At 37.4% G+C, this 16,654-nt stretch overlaps 1 protein-coding gene across 5 annotated transcripts in view; it reads right to left on the bottom strand.

The window, feature by feature from the left end:
* TMEM245 (transmembrane protein 245) overlaps positions 1-16,654 on the bottom strand; it is an 85,545-nt gene that overhangs the window by 33,249 nt on the left and 35,642 nt on the right. For all 5 annotated transcript variants that reach the window (XR_011139810.1, XM_068936191.1, XM_068936190.1 and 2 more), the window contains 4 exons: positions 14,526-14,616; positions 13,686-13,784; positions 9,921-10,052; positions 2,974-3,096 (listed from right to left, as the gene is read on the bottom strand). Coding sequence is in view for 4 of the 5 variants with exons in the window: in XM_068936191.1 (XP_068792292.1) it covers positions 2,974-3,096; positions 9,921-10,052; positions 13,686-13,784; positions 14,526-14,616 (445 nt within the window). In the remaining variant the exon portion in view is untranslated. The remainder of the gene's footprint in view (positions 1-2,973; positions 3,097-9,920; positions 10,053-13,685; positions 13,785-14,525; positions 14,617-16,654) is intronic.

A 16,654-nucleotide genomic window follows, 5' to 3' on the forward strand; every position in this document is an offset into this window, starting at 1 on the left:
AACAGGGAACTATTCAAGACTTTCCCGAAGAGAGTAGGAAACAGCAGCGCAAGCTGAATCTCTGCTTAAAGTAGTAGTAAATTCTTAACGATATCCACTCTTGAAAAGCAGGTTACTGAAAAAAAAGTCTTACTACAGCAAAAGATTTAGGTATGCCTTGTGACCCTGGAAGAACAAGAACTGAAAAGGTTACTTCTGCTCTTCACCTCACTGGGACAATTTTTTTCTTTAGCTCTAAAGGAAGTCAAATGAATAGAAGGTAAATCTAGCAATGATATAATCCCATGTGGGATTCACTAATGATGCACATAGCAAAAGTTAAGAAAATCACAGGGATCTACTGTAGAGTCACATCTGGATTTTTCTCTCCTTATTATATCAAGCTGTTGCTGCAGGGAAAAAGAAAGAAAATAAAGGGAAAAACTAAGAAGCAGTAATACTATTTCTGCAGGAATTCAGTGTTACACAGGAAAAAAAGGTATCTGGGATTCAATTAAAGTTATGCTAAAAAGTACTTGAAAGTCAGGCAAATTAGCTCTCCTAAACTCTCATAACAGCTAACATTTTCATTTACCTATTGTCCCAAATAATGGGCTGTATTAATCTTTATTTAGTTTGGTCTATTTACTGTATATCCTAAACTTGAATTTTTTCTTTTTCAGTCATAAGCCATTAACAAATCCTCACTAAACACTACTAAAACAAGTTTCATTATGTTTTTGTGTTTTACAAAAAATTGTTTTCTTTTTGCAGCAAGAATCTTTGTGAAAGATTGTGCCATAAATAAGACAAACAATGATACTGACTAGACAAAAAAGGCCTAGGAAACATGCAATGCAAACACATGCACTGTAACAAATACTATTCAGGTAGACATGCAAACTTTAAATGTTTCCCAAAGAGGCAACTCAAACATTAGCCCTTCTACATGACATTTTCTGTACAAATGGAGGCAAGCCCATCCCTTTATACTGACATTTTTAAAGAACAGTTAACAGGATGTTAAGTTGATGGGTGATTTTTTTTTTTTTGGGGGGGGGGGGGGGCTTATTTCTTAAAAGCTGAAGTATTTCTCATTTACCAACTCTGCTGTTGGGTTTTGGAAGTCTGCCATTATCAAGAACCTATAGAAAGAACCTACACTGGCAGAATACATCTATTAGACCAAATCTTTTCTACATATGTAGAATCACTATTAGTGCAAAATAGAAGCTTGTGGACAAATTCAAGAAATAAGACTGTAGCATTGATGTATTCTGGTGGGGAAAGCTCTTTGACCATTTTAAAGTGACGTGTTCAACCTCCAGGAGATTGGAGAGAACAGAGTAGCCTTTAGGGCATCTGCCCTTAAAGAGAATTCCTAGACAGCAGTATCCCAATGAGCTCTGCTAATTGGCTTGACTGCACAGTGCCCCAGCAAGTGGCAGGGTCCTGCTGACAAACAAAAAGGCTGGACTGTGCATCTCAGCAGCAGCACGTAATCAAGTCAGTATAGGGCATTAGGCATTCAGAGCTAAATTTCGTCTCTGAGCGGTATGTGTTTATCAATTATAAGTGGAATCTAGTAGATTGAGATGATCTGCAACTAGCACGTGAACTAGTCATTTTTAAGTATCTTAACTTCTCAGATATCATTTCCGACATGCTATCACGGGTGAAGCACTGGATTAAGGAAGAAAAGAAATGAAATATGCACTTGTGATACTATTTTTTTTCTTTGCCACCCGAAAGATAATTGCAGAACAACGAAACTCAATGCCAGTGATTTTCTTCAGTTCAAGACAGCAATTTAATTAGGTCCTTTGTTATCCTTCTTGAATATTGAAGAGGATGCACACAGCTGCTTTCAAATATCAGTATCCATTATTTTAATTCTACAGCTTTATACCCTCCCTCCTGAGCAAGCATCAATAGAGGCTGGGAAGTTAAACTGGTAGAAGGCCTTGTTTTCTACAAATATTTTTGAATTCTGCACTAAAAAAACATAGATTATATGACATAGACATAGATTTCTATAGGACAGATTTCAGTTAAGTTTGCAAGATCAGTGTTTGTTTAGTTAAAACCGAAAAAAAAAATCCCAAGCCAAAGCCCTTGATACTACTCAGCTCACTGCCCGAGGTCTAGGTGATCACAAGCCTCCAGCTCTGTTCCAGCTATTACAGATTCTTTCAGTTTCTTGTTTGTTTGTCTTTGCTGTTTTTAGGGAGGGGGTGCAAGTGGGAACGTTTAAGTACCAACTATCACCGCAAATGGTAAGAAAGAAATTACCTTTAGTTTTATTTTTCCACACAACTGTGGCTAGATTTAGAAACAAAAGCAGCTCTAAATGGCGAGGTCACGTAACACACTAAGAAGTAATATATGCTTGAAGTAAAACATCTTTAAAGGAAAGGTTTCAGAAACTGCTATTCAGTGCATGCAATAATATTACTAAGAATTAACTTTGTGTAAGAAGCATTCTGTAATGAGCTAACAGAGGGTAAAATAAAAACCCACAACCTCCTCACACTGATTTGCTGAAAGTATGTCATTAAAAAAAGGGAACATAAGGCAATGCTTGTATAAGGAATAATCTTAGTAAGATTTTCCTGTAAAATTTTCCCCTTCTGAGAGTAGTAGCTTGTTTAGAGATATGCTTATAAGGGCCTGGTATTAGATTGCAGCTATGATATAGGACACCACAAGTTACAGCTCAGTATCTAAAGATCTTCAAGGCCAGGAGCAAGAGTTTTCCATGAGTAGAAAGATGGAAGACTGCCAGCTCCTGAATGTGGGAAGTTATACGAATCTTGTTCCTTTGCCTTTAATGGCCCCAAACAACAGACTTGGAAGTTATGGAATCTTAAAGAATTTAGGTATTAGATCATTCTAGAGGATGTTTTCAGTCAGGTTTGATTTTCACTGTTGCAACACATGCAATTAGGTTCCTTCAGTAAAAGGGAGAGTGTAAACCTGTGGCATGCTACTTACCACTGAGAGCACGAAATTGAGAAGAGCTGTCCCGCTATGGAAGAGAATTGTCACTAACGTTGTTACAGTAGTAAACAAGAGGCTCACATTGCGACTCATCACTATCCACAGAGACTCCAGAATCTAGTGGCAGGGGGGAAAGAGAAGACAAAGTCAGGCACCACAAGGTATCAGGTAAAACAAAAAACTGCTTGCAAAGCAATTCCTCTCCGTCATGCCTTACAAAGAAGGGATTTAAACTACTGTCTCCCTCCCTCATCCCAAAGTTACAGCAGGTAATATTAAGTGAAAACTTCTACTTTGCCAAAGACAAGTTTCTAGCTAGATGGTTACAAGGTTTGGGGTTCTCTCTCCCAATGCTCAGAATTGCTTCATTATGTAAAATTTGAGAACTTACAGATGTGGTGACATTTGTTTATTGTGATTAGCATTGCCATCAATTGTGAGCAGATCTTGTCTTGGGAAAGAAAACTCATCTTTTGCAATGGAAATGCTAAATCACATAGAACAAGAAGCAACATCGCAAGGCAGAAATAAATCTGAGAACAGCTTTAAATCAAGTAATATATTAATTTGCTTTAAAAATATGTTTTGTTAATGAGATTTTTGTAATATCTACAGACAACTACTCAAGTTGTGATTTCGCATAGAGATAGAACAGTAAGTCGAGCAGTTACAGAAAATTTAAACTAAACAATGCTAGACAACCTATTAAATTCCTTAGTGCTTTGGGGCACTGATTGCTTATTAGTTACAGAGTGGTTTCAAGACATGCTTTTAAACACTGAATACTCAGTACAGTGAAATTAGTTTATGTATTGATGCAGAAGCAACAGTCTGAACAGATCAGCACCTTGAGGAGACAGGAAGGATGTAAAGTACAGGAAGGCACGTGGAAACATCCTAAAAGCAACAGGCAATAGTTTCATCACAAATATTTCATTCGGAGGGAATGCAGAGAATGTATTAGCCAAAGCAATCCAAAGATGTAAAGGAGAAAGGTTAGAAGGGAAAAGTCATACCTTCTATTTAACTGGTATAACTGGAAAAATTGTAAAAGCTTTGCCACAAAAGCCCTTCTTGAGGCCCAAAGCAGAAAGCGAAGGCTTAAAAACTAAAAGCAGTTACTCTGGGTTTAACAAATACCTTAATCAATTAGACTTGAGAGGAGAAAAAAAAAAAAAAAAGAAAGTAGCTGGCATTTGCAGTGCAAAGGAATGCAAGTCACATAATCACCTCCTCTGGAACAGAGCAAGACACGTGTACAAGGTAATTCATTAATTATAAATTTGGGAGGGAACAGCCCCTGGGGGATTTGACAGGAAATTACAACATGTATTAGAGAACAAGAAGCTCTAGTTAGTCCACGCTTCTTATTACTCAATGACAGTTATGAATTTTATTTAAGGCTTATCTTTTGAACTGCTTCTATTAGTCTTCCTTGAGAAATCAAGTGAGCCTAGAAGCGAAGAGGACATTTTATTGAAAAACATCTTCCCATTGGTACCTGTCCACTTCTTTCCTCTACAGATTGAGGCTTCATTCTGAGGGTGCAGCAATGGTCTAACTTCATGCAGTCACCAGGTAACTTAGGTGATGTGCTTTATACTCTGGAGACTGTACACAAAGAGGCCAGTGATTTTTTGAGAGCACAGTCGGCAGCTAAAGCAGAGGCCTGTTCACCAATAAAAGAAAAAACCCTAAGCCGACTTATAATTTTGGCTTGTTTTGAATACAAACATAAGTACACTAAAATAGCATAACTGCATAAGTGCCTTTGCACTGAGTGGCCCAGTAAGAACAGTACTGCCACGGCTAATAACAGACCACAAGCTTTATGCTAACTGTGCAAGGCCTCAATCTCAGACATTTAGGTCTGTTACCAGAACTTCTGTGTGAACCAGAGCTCAGAGCCACAGGTCTTTTACAGTGTGGAGTTTAATCACAGAACAACAGCAAAGGACTTGAAAATAACGGCAGAGGTTGGAAACAGAGGCCCTGGAACCACAGAGAGTTCACTGGAAAAGTAACGCCCCTCCAAGAATCACATAGTTTGTAGTTCAGGGCTGAGGCTAAAGCCTGGGAGTTGTTTAGAAACAAAGCCACTTTATAGAAGCACAAGATCCCTAATTTAGGGGAAGGAGGAAGGGAGAAAGAAGATGCATACTGCAGTTTCAGCTTTCCTTATTGAAGAGCTCTTGAGTCGAGCCTGATCACTTTGACTTCTGCGACTCAGACCATCAAGGAGAGTGGCTATCAGTGCTAACTACACACCATGAACATGACAGTATTGTATACTCACACCTAATGTAGGACGTGACTGTTAAGATCTAACTACTTTGAATATGTAGTGATAATGACTACTAAAATGAAAGACTAACCATAAGCATGAAATGTGTTGTTAATTAAAGTCAGTCTTGTAAAGTTTTGTTTTAAACCTTAAAAGCAGCCTGACATTAATCTTCTAAACACTCAAGGCAATCTTTAATTCCCTCAGCCGACACACAGACACACATTCAAGAGCAACAAGTTAGCAGAGCTGCTATTGGCAGGGAGTTTGCAATGGCAGGGGCACATTCCAAGAGAGCTTACTTCTGGCAGGAGCTCAGGGAAGGCAGGGATACTGGGAAAGCTTCTTTAAGATAGTATGTTCCTCCAGCCTAAGCTGTATTTGTTTAACAGTTTCCCTCAGGCTGACAACCAGGAGCATAACACTGCAGTTAGTCTCAACACAGCAATCAGGTGGCCCATTCAAAACTGGAAATGGTTCTACTAGATGAACATCCCTGATAGCCAAAGTCATTCATCAGAGTTGTTGAGCTAGCTATTATACGTATGCAAGAGTAGTACTTTCATAGTTATCATATAATAACTGAACACACCTCTTTCCCCAAAACACTGCTTTATAAATAGCCTTAACAAATCAGTGTTAAAAAACACTATGAGGCTGTACAGAATTCAAGACTCCCTTGTGGAAGGGGCAGCGACAGGGCTGCGTGAACACTGATGTGTCAGTCTGCATGAGTTTGTTGTCTTTCCAATTTGTAAGAGCCAAGCCATCAAAATTGCACTTAGTGCTCTTCAGCATCTAAGGTGTCCTAGTGCTACAATGTAAGAAACTTTAAATGAAATGACCAATATCTGAAAGCAATCGTTTAAAAGGCACTTGACCAAAAAAAAAAAAAAAAAGAAAAAGAAAAAGAAAAAGGTTACTTTCTGAGAATTTTAAGTCAGCAAACTTCTGTAGGCCAGGTAAGTACCTAATTCAGTGAGCATTACATAAATAACAGTTTTATAAATGGAATAAAACTGAACACAGAAAAAGATATTAGGAAAAAATAACTTATCCTTGCATGTCCCTTGCAAATTTTTTCTTTTCTTCTTACAAAAAGATGAATCATCATCCTAACAACTCAGCAACGACAACAAAACAAGTCAATAAATCTTTAAAGTAAAAGACATGTAATGATCTTTGAAGAATAATACATTATGCATAAAATTAAAGACTTCCTGCTTCAAATAAAAGCTGATTTCAAAATAAATGCCTACAAGGAAAGTTCTGAGCTAACCTTCAGGGCTGAAAAGCCTATGGGGGAGTAGAAGGGGGAAAGGGAGAAACTTTGCTTGACCTGCACATGAAAGAGGCAAAATAGCAACAAAAACAGAACTATGCCCCCGAATCATGTCTCTGGCTTTCTGAAGGTAAAGCAAACAACTCCTCCAACAATATGCATCAGGTTGAATATAACTTGCCCCCAGAAAACTGGCATGCATTATGAAAAGAACACCCCACCCCAATGTTTTCCTTACTAGGAAAAAATATATGAGATTTGAATTATTACTGAAAAACAGACTGCAGTTAGGTGATTACTTGAAGAAGTTCTCAGGGCCAGAGTAAACATTAGGATATGCGGTAACTCATCGAAATGTTTGAGAAACTGAAATTAGAGGCCAGCCTGACTTGACTTGGAACACACACATCAGTCATGCTAAAGGCACAGATAGAGAAACCCAACGGAGCTGAAGCTCACAGCGTATGCTTTAATGGAAGGTCTTCTGTCTTCCCGTCTGCGAAATCTCTGAATGAGATACTAGCTGCCGGTGGAATGATAAATAGTCTTGGGAAAGAAGCAAGAAGATCAATTTCAGGAGACATGAGCAATGTCTCACATACCATCAAGGGAGTTTTGAGTGATCACTCACAGATGTAGCCAGCAACAATTTACTTTTTCAAGGTTTTAAGCCTTCAAGAAGTGGAGGAAAAAGAAGCTGAAAAGCAGATGAATGGGGAAGAAGTGAGGCTTTTTCATTTTTCAGAAATTAAATCTTCACAGTCCAGCTACATATTGCTTATTTCATTCACCTGAAAAAACTACCTTAGGATATAAAGTGAGGTGCAAAATTTGAGGTAGAAGTGGAGAAGTGAGTTCCCTTTTAGCTCCCTCTCCAAATCAAGTACAGGATAAGACAACCCCCTCTTTAAAAACGCGTCAATGGAAAAAAATGGGTTATGATACTACTGCTCCTACTGGATACTACAAAAAAATTCAAAGTTGAAAGGCAGCAAGACTGCTAACACCAAAACTTTTAGAAAAAGAAAGCTGATCTTTGGGCAATTTACATGTTTATACAGCAAATTACTTTAAAATAATTAAGGTCTAACTACATCAAACTGGAGCTAAATATAACTGCAGTAACGAACAGCACATTTTAAGCAGGCTATTGAAGTCTTCTGTGCTTTATATGATATTCATAGTTAAACTACTGAATCAATGCATAACGTTGCAAATGAAACAAACGCCAGTAATTCCTCAGCATCGCTATACCAGTGATTATTTAATTCTATGGTTTCATCTCTAATATGGAAGTCCCTTCTACTATGAGAAAAACCCTAAAGTGAAATGCTTTCTTTTATCATTTTCCTTTCAGCAAAGGCTCCTTCTCCTTAACTAAAGGGGATGAACACTTGCTATGATTTTCATGACTAGAAAACAGCTTATCTGCTAATAATTGCAATATGACACCAAACACTGTTGACCCTTCCCAGTTTAGAAAGCCATTATACTATCACTAATTCTAACAATTCACTGTTGCGCTTCAAAACACCGATTGAAAGATTTTCATTATCTGATAAAAAAGTAAATCCAGAAAGTTTCCATTGTATCCCAGGACAGATGAAACAACTTGCTTAGAAACATCAGATTTAAGTTAGAATTACTCTGATCTTTTCACATCCAAGTTTTAATAACCCAGATAAGCACACAAATTAGATTTTCATCAGTTTTAATCTGAAACATCAGAGAGCGCAATACCGTGTACAAACAAGCCAGATCATGAAATCGGGAGTTAAGTTTTATACTATACCCATGTCATTATGGACACGAGTGTACGCAGAAAAAAGATAGGTGTTTCCCCACAACAGATGAGTAATAATGAGATCATGGATATAAACAGGAAAGCAAGCCAAACACCGGCATTTTTTGCTGTACTTCTAAAGCAGATTTTTGAGAAGTAAAGTATGCTGGCTGCATGAAAGTTTTCAATATTACTGTATTTCAATCTTAACTATTTCTTCTCTTTTCATTATTTCCTCCATTATTCTACTCTATTTAGATTACTACAGCACACTTCCTGTCATGGTTTTTGAGCACCCTGCGGCAATGCTGTAAGTAACGGGTCTTGAACTTATCATGTAGTTTCTCCTCTATCTCTCTTGCCTAGAAGGAAACTGCATATTGATTTCAAATGATGGGTTAAGCATTTTTACTCATTGTGCCTCAAACTTGCATAGTCAACTTTGAGAAAGGATTAAGCAGATTTTCACTATTAACTGAAAAAAGGTTCACCAGAATGAGAAGCTTCTCTTAACTTCCTGACTCACGTTTCTTTTACAACAGGATACGTAACCTTTTAGGCAGCAGTTCAGGGAGAACAGAACAAAGAGATGCCGATTAGTCAAAATCGAGACCAGCCTCGATGTAAATACTAGCTTAAATTGCACCCACAGCAATACTGTGTTGCAGGCTAGATATAAATACTATTCTTCCAAAACAGATAAATATTAACCTGAAGATATTTTTGTTTTATAACAGCAGCTCAAGTCAGAGAGGAACTGCGTCATTGATTCTGTAGGTTAAGAATTTCAGACTTTTTTTCTTTTTTCTTTTTTTTCTTTTTTTTTTTTTTTTTTAAAGAGAACTTCAGTTGCTTTAGTTTGGATCAATTTCAATCCTTTTTTCCTCCTCATGAGGTGAAAGGTCCAGTGCATTAATTCAGGGATTCACATAGTGTAAAATATTAATTTCATTCTCCATAGAACTTTCACAAAAAGAAATAAACTGCTGTCAATCCAATGAATAATAATTTGTGGAAAAAAGACTCTAAAAGAAGGTATATATCTTTCTCATCACCTCTTGATCAATAATTTCCTCAATTGTAACTTCGACAAATTGATTTTTTTTAATTTTGATTTAGATAAATGCCATTAACTATGTACTAGGCATACAATTTGCCAAATTTTATTCAGCCTCGTTTTTTGGTAAATATCACAATTTCTAGAAAAGATAGATGAAACAAGAGAAATTCCTTACTAATAACCTCCAAGAAATAGAAGAGGGGAATACAGAAAATGAAATATTTAAAATCAACACACAGGAAACGCTACAGTAACAGTCTCAGTTGGGAAGAGAAGTTTGGCAAGCTAATATTAATGCAGATGCTGAAATCAGAAGGGTTTCCTCATCACAATTGATTTTGCTTGGTTGCACGATGGTATTTTAAGTAGATTTACAATAATTACTTCAGTAATGTAAGTAACACTAACACTGCTTCCATAATTTTCCATGTATTTGAATGCTATTTTAAAATAACCGCAGTGGTAATCAAAGGAGGAATTAGCATCCGTTAAAATGAGACCACTTTGTTAATTAAAGATATACAACACATACCGAAAGAAACGTCTCGATGTTATCATGAACAAACGATGCAACATCTTGCCAGTCCAGAATATCACCAAGCCAGCTGTTCTGACGGTTTATATGCCATTTGTGTCCTTTGTGTCTTCCAGAATGTGTTATGTTCTTGAAAAGAGACAAAGATTTAAAGATACCAGACTTCTGAGCAATATACAGAAACAAAAGAGTCAAAGACCAGGGTTTTCTTGATGAAGAACACGTACAACATACATTAAAAAATATATATATACATATGCATACAGTTAGAGCTGCTTTTATTTGCATTTTCAAGAATACCTGGAGGTAAGAAAGTCTTTCTCTGTACACTTGAAAAATTAAAGCTGACAGAAAACTATAGTTAAAGTTTCCCATATAGTTAGTTTTGTATATCGTACTGATTCATCTCAGTTAAACATTAGCGTTACAGCTTGACTAAGATGACTATAGTAATTTTGCTCCTTATGAAAGTACACAGGAAATGATTTCAGCTATGCCTACACAATTCACTGTTAGCAACATTTAACTTTTTTCAATACAATCCACAACGGAAAAAAGGCGACAAGTCAAAACAACTAGTTTTCTCACGACTAGTGTCTACTTCACCAACAAAGTTCAGTCATGCAAAACCAGAAAGCTAAACTGGAAACACAGAGGACTTCTCCTGGCAACACAGCATTATAATTGCAACCACAGCAAGACAAGAGGAAACGGCCATAAACACGACAGCTACCTCCCTAAGTAGCTGTAACCTATGAAGTTGCCCATTGTCCAAAGTTGCCACTGGCTCACACCTGATCATCATCTAGTTTAGCATGGGACCATCAGACTCAGTCTGGGACTGAGACAAATATTTCAGAGACCGATGCCAAAATTCTACTGTAAGCAGATGTTGGCCAACCTGTTGATTACATCAGCGCTCGTTCTAAACTTTTATAGTAAAAGACCTTCTTAAGTTCTGAATTCTGAAATTTCCATAAGCATCCTGCTCCTTTTCTTAGGATTCTCCAGAACTTTTAACGCTACGATCACTCATCCAAAATGACAGAACCCTTATTGACACCTATAGCAAGTATTATTCCAGGAGAAGTCACCTCACCGATTCATGTAAGAGCATTGTATTTTCTAGAAGTTTATTACCAATTCTCCCTTCATGCATTATTACACCTTACGATGCACAAAGTACTTCAATAGTCCACAGCAACAGAGAGGTGTCTCTCTTGAGCTAACAGTTTATTTAGAGCAGAAACACGCGATTAGTCAGGAATTTCCCTCCCATAGGTCCTTTCTTTTTGTCAACTTTATCAGGTACCTATTTTCTGTTTTCTAGTTCTATCTTCTCTTCAAAGACTTCTCTAGTCAATAAACAGAAGAATTGCGTGTCATTTACAAAGTTTGCTACATTCCTACTAATTTTTGAGTTCTTTGTCCTTCATCAGCTGTACTGTTGTACCACCTAGGACCTTAGGTGTTGATCAAATATAATTGAGAGCACCAAGGAAACTGTCAACCGCTTTTACTTTAGCGAATGCAATAGATCTTAAAAAAACTGAACCAACCAAAAAAAACCAAACCCTTAATGAACTAGCAAGACAAGATTCTTCTCCTTGAAGGAGATGCATTGAATGTAGAGTTATGCAACCATCTTTGATGCAATTCATTATTCTGTTGTTATTTTACTCTAATCAACCCATCGGGTACATGTAACCAGGCCCAACAGCAATTAATCTCTTGCACCATCTCTAAGACTCTCCAAAATAGACACTATCTGCTATCTACTGATCTGCTCAGACAGTTGCAGTTAGTGGAAGAATCCACACTTTGTTGGCAACTCCTCCAATTCATAGATGTATTCTGCAACTTTCAATGGAAGAGTACCAGCTGAGCATGGTTCTTCCAATCACCTGCAGATTAAACCAGTGCTATGCAGGCCTCAAAAAAATGAAGTTTTGTTATTATGCTCAAACAACCAAAACAGTTAGGAGCTTGAAAACCATACTGAGAGACAGTTAGACATGGTAGAGATGTCCTGTACACTGGAATCATATCTACCTTACTAGTTTTCAGATACTCTGAATGACCACACAAAAGTTCTGGCAATACTACAGAAGGAGTTAGCCAGGTGACAAGTACCCACATATGACATTTCAAGATGGATATAGGGTGGGATAGAAGGTGCAAGACTAGAAATGGACTCTAGAGCAGTTACCTGCAGCCAGCTGATAAGCAGTTGCACCCTAGCATGCCAATGGTAAGACAAGGTCCCCAGTGCGCAAACAGTAGCCCCAGGAACAGAGTGCAGGACCAGATACAGCAAGCATCAGTTTGTACCTGCAGCTCTTTCTGCCATTTTGACTGCTAGGAAAGCTGTTCCTCTAACAAAAGAGCACCTAGAGGACAGAAGCCTCACAGTGTTCCCTCAAATAATAACTGCAGGAAAGCAATCACACATACTAGCAGAGACAGTCTGTGCTGTATGCTGCACTAGCAAAGTATTCTTGCACATATGGAGCAACACAAAGCCCTGCTGACACAATACAGTGACATGGTCTATCTGATAAGCAGACTATATTAGTACAGGTATAGGTTTACCAGTACAGCTATATCAAAAGTAGGGGCTTTTCTTGGTCAGGCATTTAACACCAAATAGTCTTGAATACTCAAGGCCAGAAAAGTGTATTCTAGATACAGCTTTAATTTCTCCTCAGCACTCCCATATTCCTCAATAGGGCTCTAATCTCTGGTGATCCACAGCATGTAACAACTCTTCTCTTGGCCTTCCCCTTTTTTTCACTTCGGTTTTTAATTAGTAAATATTCAGTAACACTGAAGTCCACTGCTACCTCTTACTTTTATTTACGAAAGGACCTTTTAAACTAATTGTTGAAAACAAAATTCAGTAAAATAAAAATGTTGTCTGTAACCTGCCACTGTTTGCTACTGCACTTTCCAAATCACACGCTCTTCCAGAACATTAGCTTGCCAGAAGAAATGATTGATTTTTTTCCCCTACTACTTTAACCACTACACTGAAACTCTTACCTCTTCCAATATGAAAATCTCTTTGTACTTTACTTTGTACTTGTAAAAAGTACTTTACAAGTGACCATATCAATAAAAGTGTTAAATAATCAAATAATAATGTATTAAGTATAGAGAAATAATTCAAGAGTATGAGTTTTGGCTTTTGATATTGCCACTACATCATGGCTAATGAATCGCTTGTTTTTTCCTTTAAAAGGCTAACAGCACTAACTGCATGGAAATCATTCCAATCCTATGAACTTTTCAAAACTCACTGTGCAGAACCCATTATAACAATGGCAGTACTATTTGCAAAAGAGTTGTTAAAGTGAAAGGACAATTTCTTTCTCACAATTTCAAATCAATGTATCATTCCAAATTTGCACAAATCATGCAGAATACTAGCTTCCTTTTTCTAACCCTTCAAGAGGGCAGAAATTCAATAGAAAGCTATAAGCTATGAAATACTAAGCATGCAGACATGAACAAAGTATAAATTAAGTGGCATACATAAAAAGATACCAACTGCTTAAGAGAAAGATCTGTTGTATTTTAACTGTAACTGTAGATTGACCTATCTTACACATTTGAAATTTTGACCAGCTTGTGGTTATTATGACCTTTACTTGGCATTCCAAGTGTTCTGCTCATCTGTTTCTCAGAAATGTATATTTATCATAAATATCTCAAATCACTAAATAATACTTAGTACAGGTACCGTTTAAGTAAGTTACTCACCTTCACAAACCAAGAATGATAAAGCCTGTCCCAGAGCTCTAGCACTTGTTTTTCAATCACAGCGGTATTGTTTACTTTTTCTCCCAAAATCTTATGGAGCTACAATACATATAAATCTTTTAGTACATAGAACAGAATGAAGCTACTATCCAAAGATGAACTCAAAGCTAGATGATTCACATAAGATTAATTATTTGGTTTTGAGCCAGGTCTTTAATGACAAACAACCCCACATATCAAAATGCAACATACTTCAGACACTAGGGTTCATAACATGCAGATTTTACCTTCAAAACTTTGTTACATTAATCTATGAGGACTTCTTTCTGCACTGAAAAATCAGTGTCATCTCTAAAACGCTTAATCCAAAATCCTTTGTATTCTTTAGAGCAAGTATGTCAAATTATTTGAGATGTGTGCTAGACACCAAAATAATTAAGGATCTTGGCAAAGCCTCGTAAAAATATTAACCAAGAGTCAATCTACCATACATGGTCCATGGAGAAAAGTAGAGTACTGGTGGTAAGAAAAAAAGCTATATTTTAACAGATGAAAAAAAATTACTCATCTTTATTTGATCTATTTTTGGCTGGCTCTCTCATTAAAAAGACGATAGATTTTTTTGGCTCTTAAGAATAAAACACTCCTCCCAGCAGAAAGACTATTGACATGATTCCCAAATCTTCCCTTCCTTCACTCACAGACTAAACGCTGGAAAAAATAGATCTGTTAAGCAAAACATTTAACCACACGAAGAACAGAGAGATGTATTTATTTTTATAAAGCAGAGAAATCAAAACACTAAAACAAAACAAGAAAGGTGTTTTTTTCCAGTCTTACCTTATGTGTAATCCATTCTCGGCCATATTGATATACATTATTAGCTGCTGAATTGAGTGCCTTCTGAATAACCTGGGCTTCTGGGAGCCAGCTATTTTTAAAGAAGGGAAACAAAATTATCTGGTACATATTTTACCCATTTCATTATGCCTGAAACACATTACAAATTAACATTTTGAAACAATTACCATTAAGTGCATATAAACATACTACAGTTTTTCCTTCTGTCTGTCAAAAAGAGCAGACTTTTTAACAAGCAAGGTACAATTCAATCTAGGGTATGTCATTGCATTAACAATTCACTAAGGTTCCTAAAACTTTAAAATTGGTATCTTAAATTCAACTTTTTCCAAAAAGATAACTTGCTTCTCAGTCTGTATAGATGTGTTATATAGAGTTCTAAAACTTTTCCTACTGATCTAGTTTTTTTGAAAATATTATATGAAGCATTCCTTTTCTAGTTGCAAAGACAATCTTCCGAATCGCGAGCCAAATGCAAATTGCTATATGGTTTCCCTGAGCAAGCAACAGGATGAAGCAACCGGTTTAGGCACCAGTTACTTCAAAGTCCCCATAGTAAACTATCTGCTCTCAAATTTCTGCAGAGCTAAGGAAGAATGAACCTTCATGTCACTTGCAAGTAATTCCTACTGACTTGCCAGCATTTCAGCACCTATGAACATAGGGCATAGGTTCTCTGCTTCCACTTTCTACGTCTTGATTCAATGACACGTGTTGGAATGACGCAGCCCTTCATAAACAAGAAAGCATGCGGAAACCGAAACTTCTGCCTTCATTCACCTGAGCGAACGTTAAAAGGGAAGCTTTTCTGTCTGTGTAGCCTTGGAGAAGCGTTTCACATCAGAATCCCAAGACCTTTCAGACACTTAACCTCCAAACGTAGCGTAAGCATCAAGCTCTGAAAGTCAGCCAAAGTTTGATGGATTTGACAAGAGGTATACTTATTTCTAATGAATTAAAAGATAGCATTTTGGATACTTCATATTTGAAGGCAAATACTTGGCTTAAATTCTGCTAATTACTTGGCTAGTACTCCAATATTTTCATTATATGCATAAGCTTCTCTGACAGTCAAACTTCCATTTTCATTAGCTCTTGTTTCCATCTTACAGCAAAATGGAAAGGCTGAACCACAGAAGAGATGCCATGAAGAAACAAACAAAGGCATTTTTAAGTGTCTTCTCTGCTCTGGATTGTGATTACTTAAGTATTGCTAAAGCACATGTTATTATAGCATTTATGAGCTATATCATTTTAGTCCTATTTTGGAAATTTTCACCTGCTCTTATATTAAAAGTGCACTTTTGTTCAATGCTATTAAACCATCATTGCCTTTGTTTAGAAAGTGCCCTTGACAGTCAACCATTCTTGCCCAAGAGACTCGATCTTTTTTTCCAGGTAAGTGCATGCACTCACCTTCACTCAGTGTCTATTTAGTTGAAGCAGAAAAAAAGCAAACCTGAACATCTCTCCTTCAAAATTACACTCTTCAGTCTTGCCTATTCCCTCTCTACTATTCACAATCAGTCCTTTGCCCACCAGTATGCCTTCAGTAGTTCTCTATGTTCATTTATTTCTCTCATAATTTTCTCTATCCCTTAATATTTACCTTGATGTTCACTTTAATCATTATATACATGGTAATCTACAGTCTTCCCATCGCATACACATCTCCTCTCAACATAAACAGCCTATTCCAACCAGTTCACACAACGCTCTCCCCCATCCACCATTACAGAATCACAGAATGGTTGAGGTTGGAAGGGACCTCTGGAGATCATCTAGTCCAACCCCCTCCCCCCCCCCCCACCCAAGCATGGTCACCTAGAGTACATTGCCCAGGATCACGTCCAGGCGGGTTTTGAATATCTCCAAGCGAAGACAACTCCACAAGCTCTCTAGGCAACCTGCGCCAGTGCTCAGTCACCCTCACAGGAAAGAAGTTCTTCCCTCATGTTCAGACAGAGCCGCCTGCATTTCAGTTGCTGCTCATTGCCTCTTGTCCTGTGGCTTGGCACCACTGGGAAGAGTCTGACTCCATTCTCTTGACACCCTCCCTTCGGATTTGTACACATTGATCAGACGTCCTCTCAGTCTTCTCTTCTCCA

Source organism: Struthio camelus, chromosome 2, assembly GCF_040807025.1.
Source record: "Struthio camelus isolate bStrCam1 chromosome 2, bStrCam1.hap1, whole genome shotgun sequence".
Classification (NCBI taxonomy): Eukaryota; Metazoa; Chordata; class Aves; order Struthioniformes; family Struthionidae; genus Struthio; species Struthio camelus.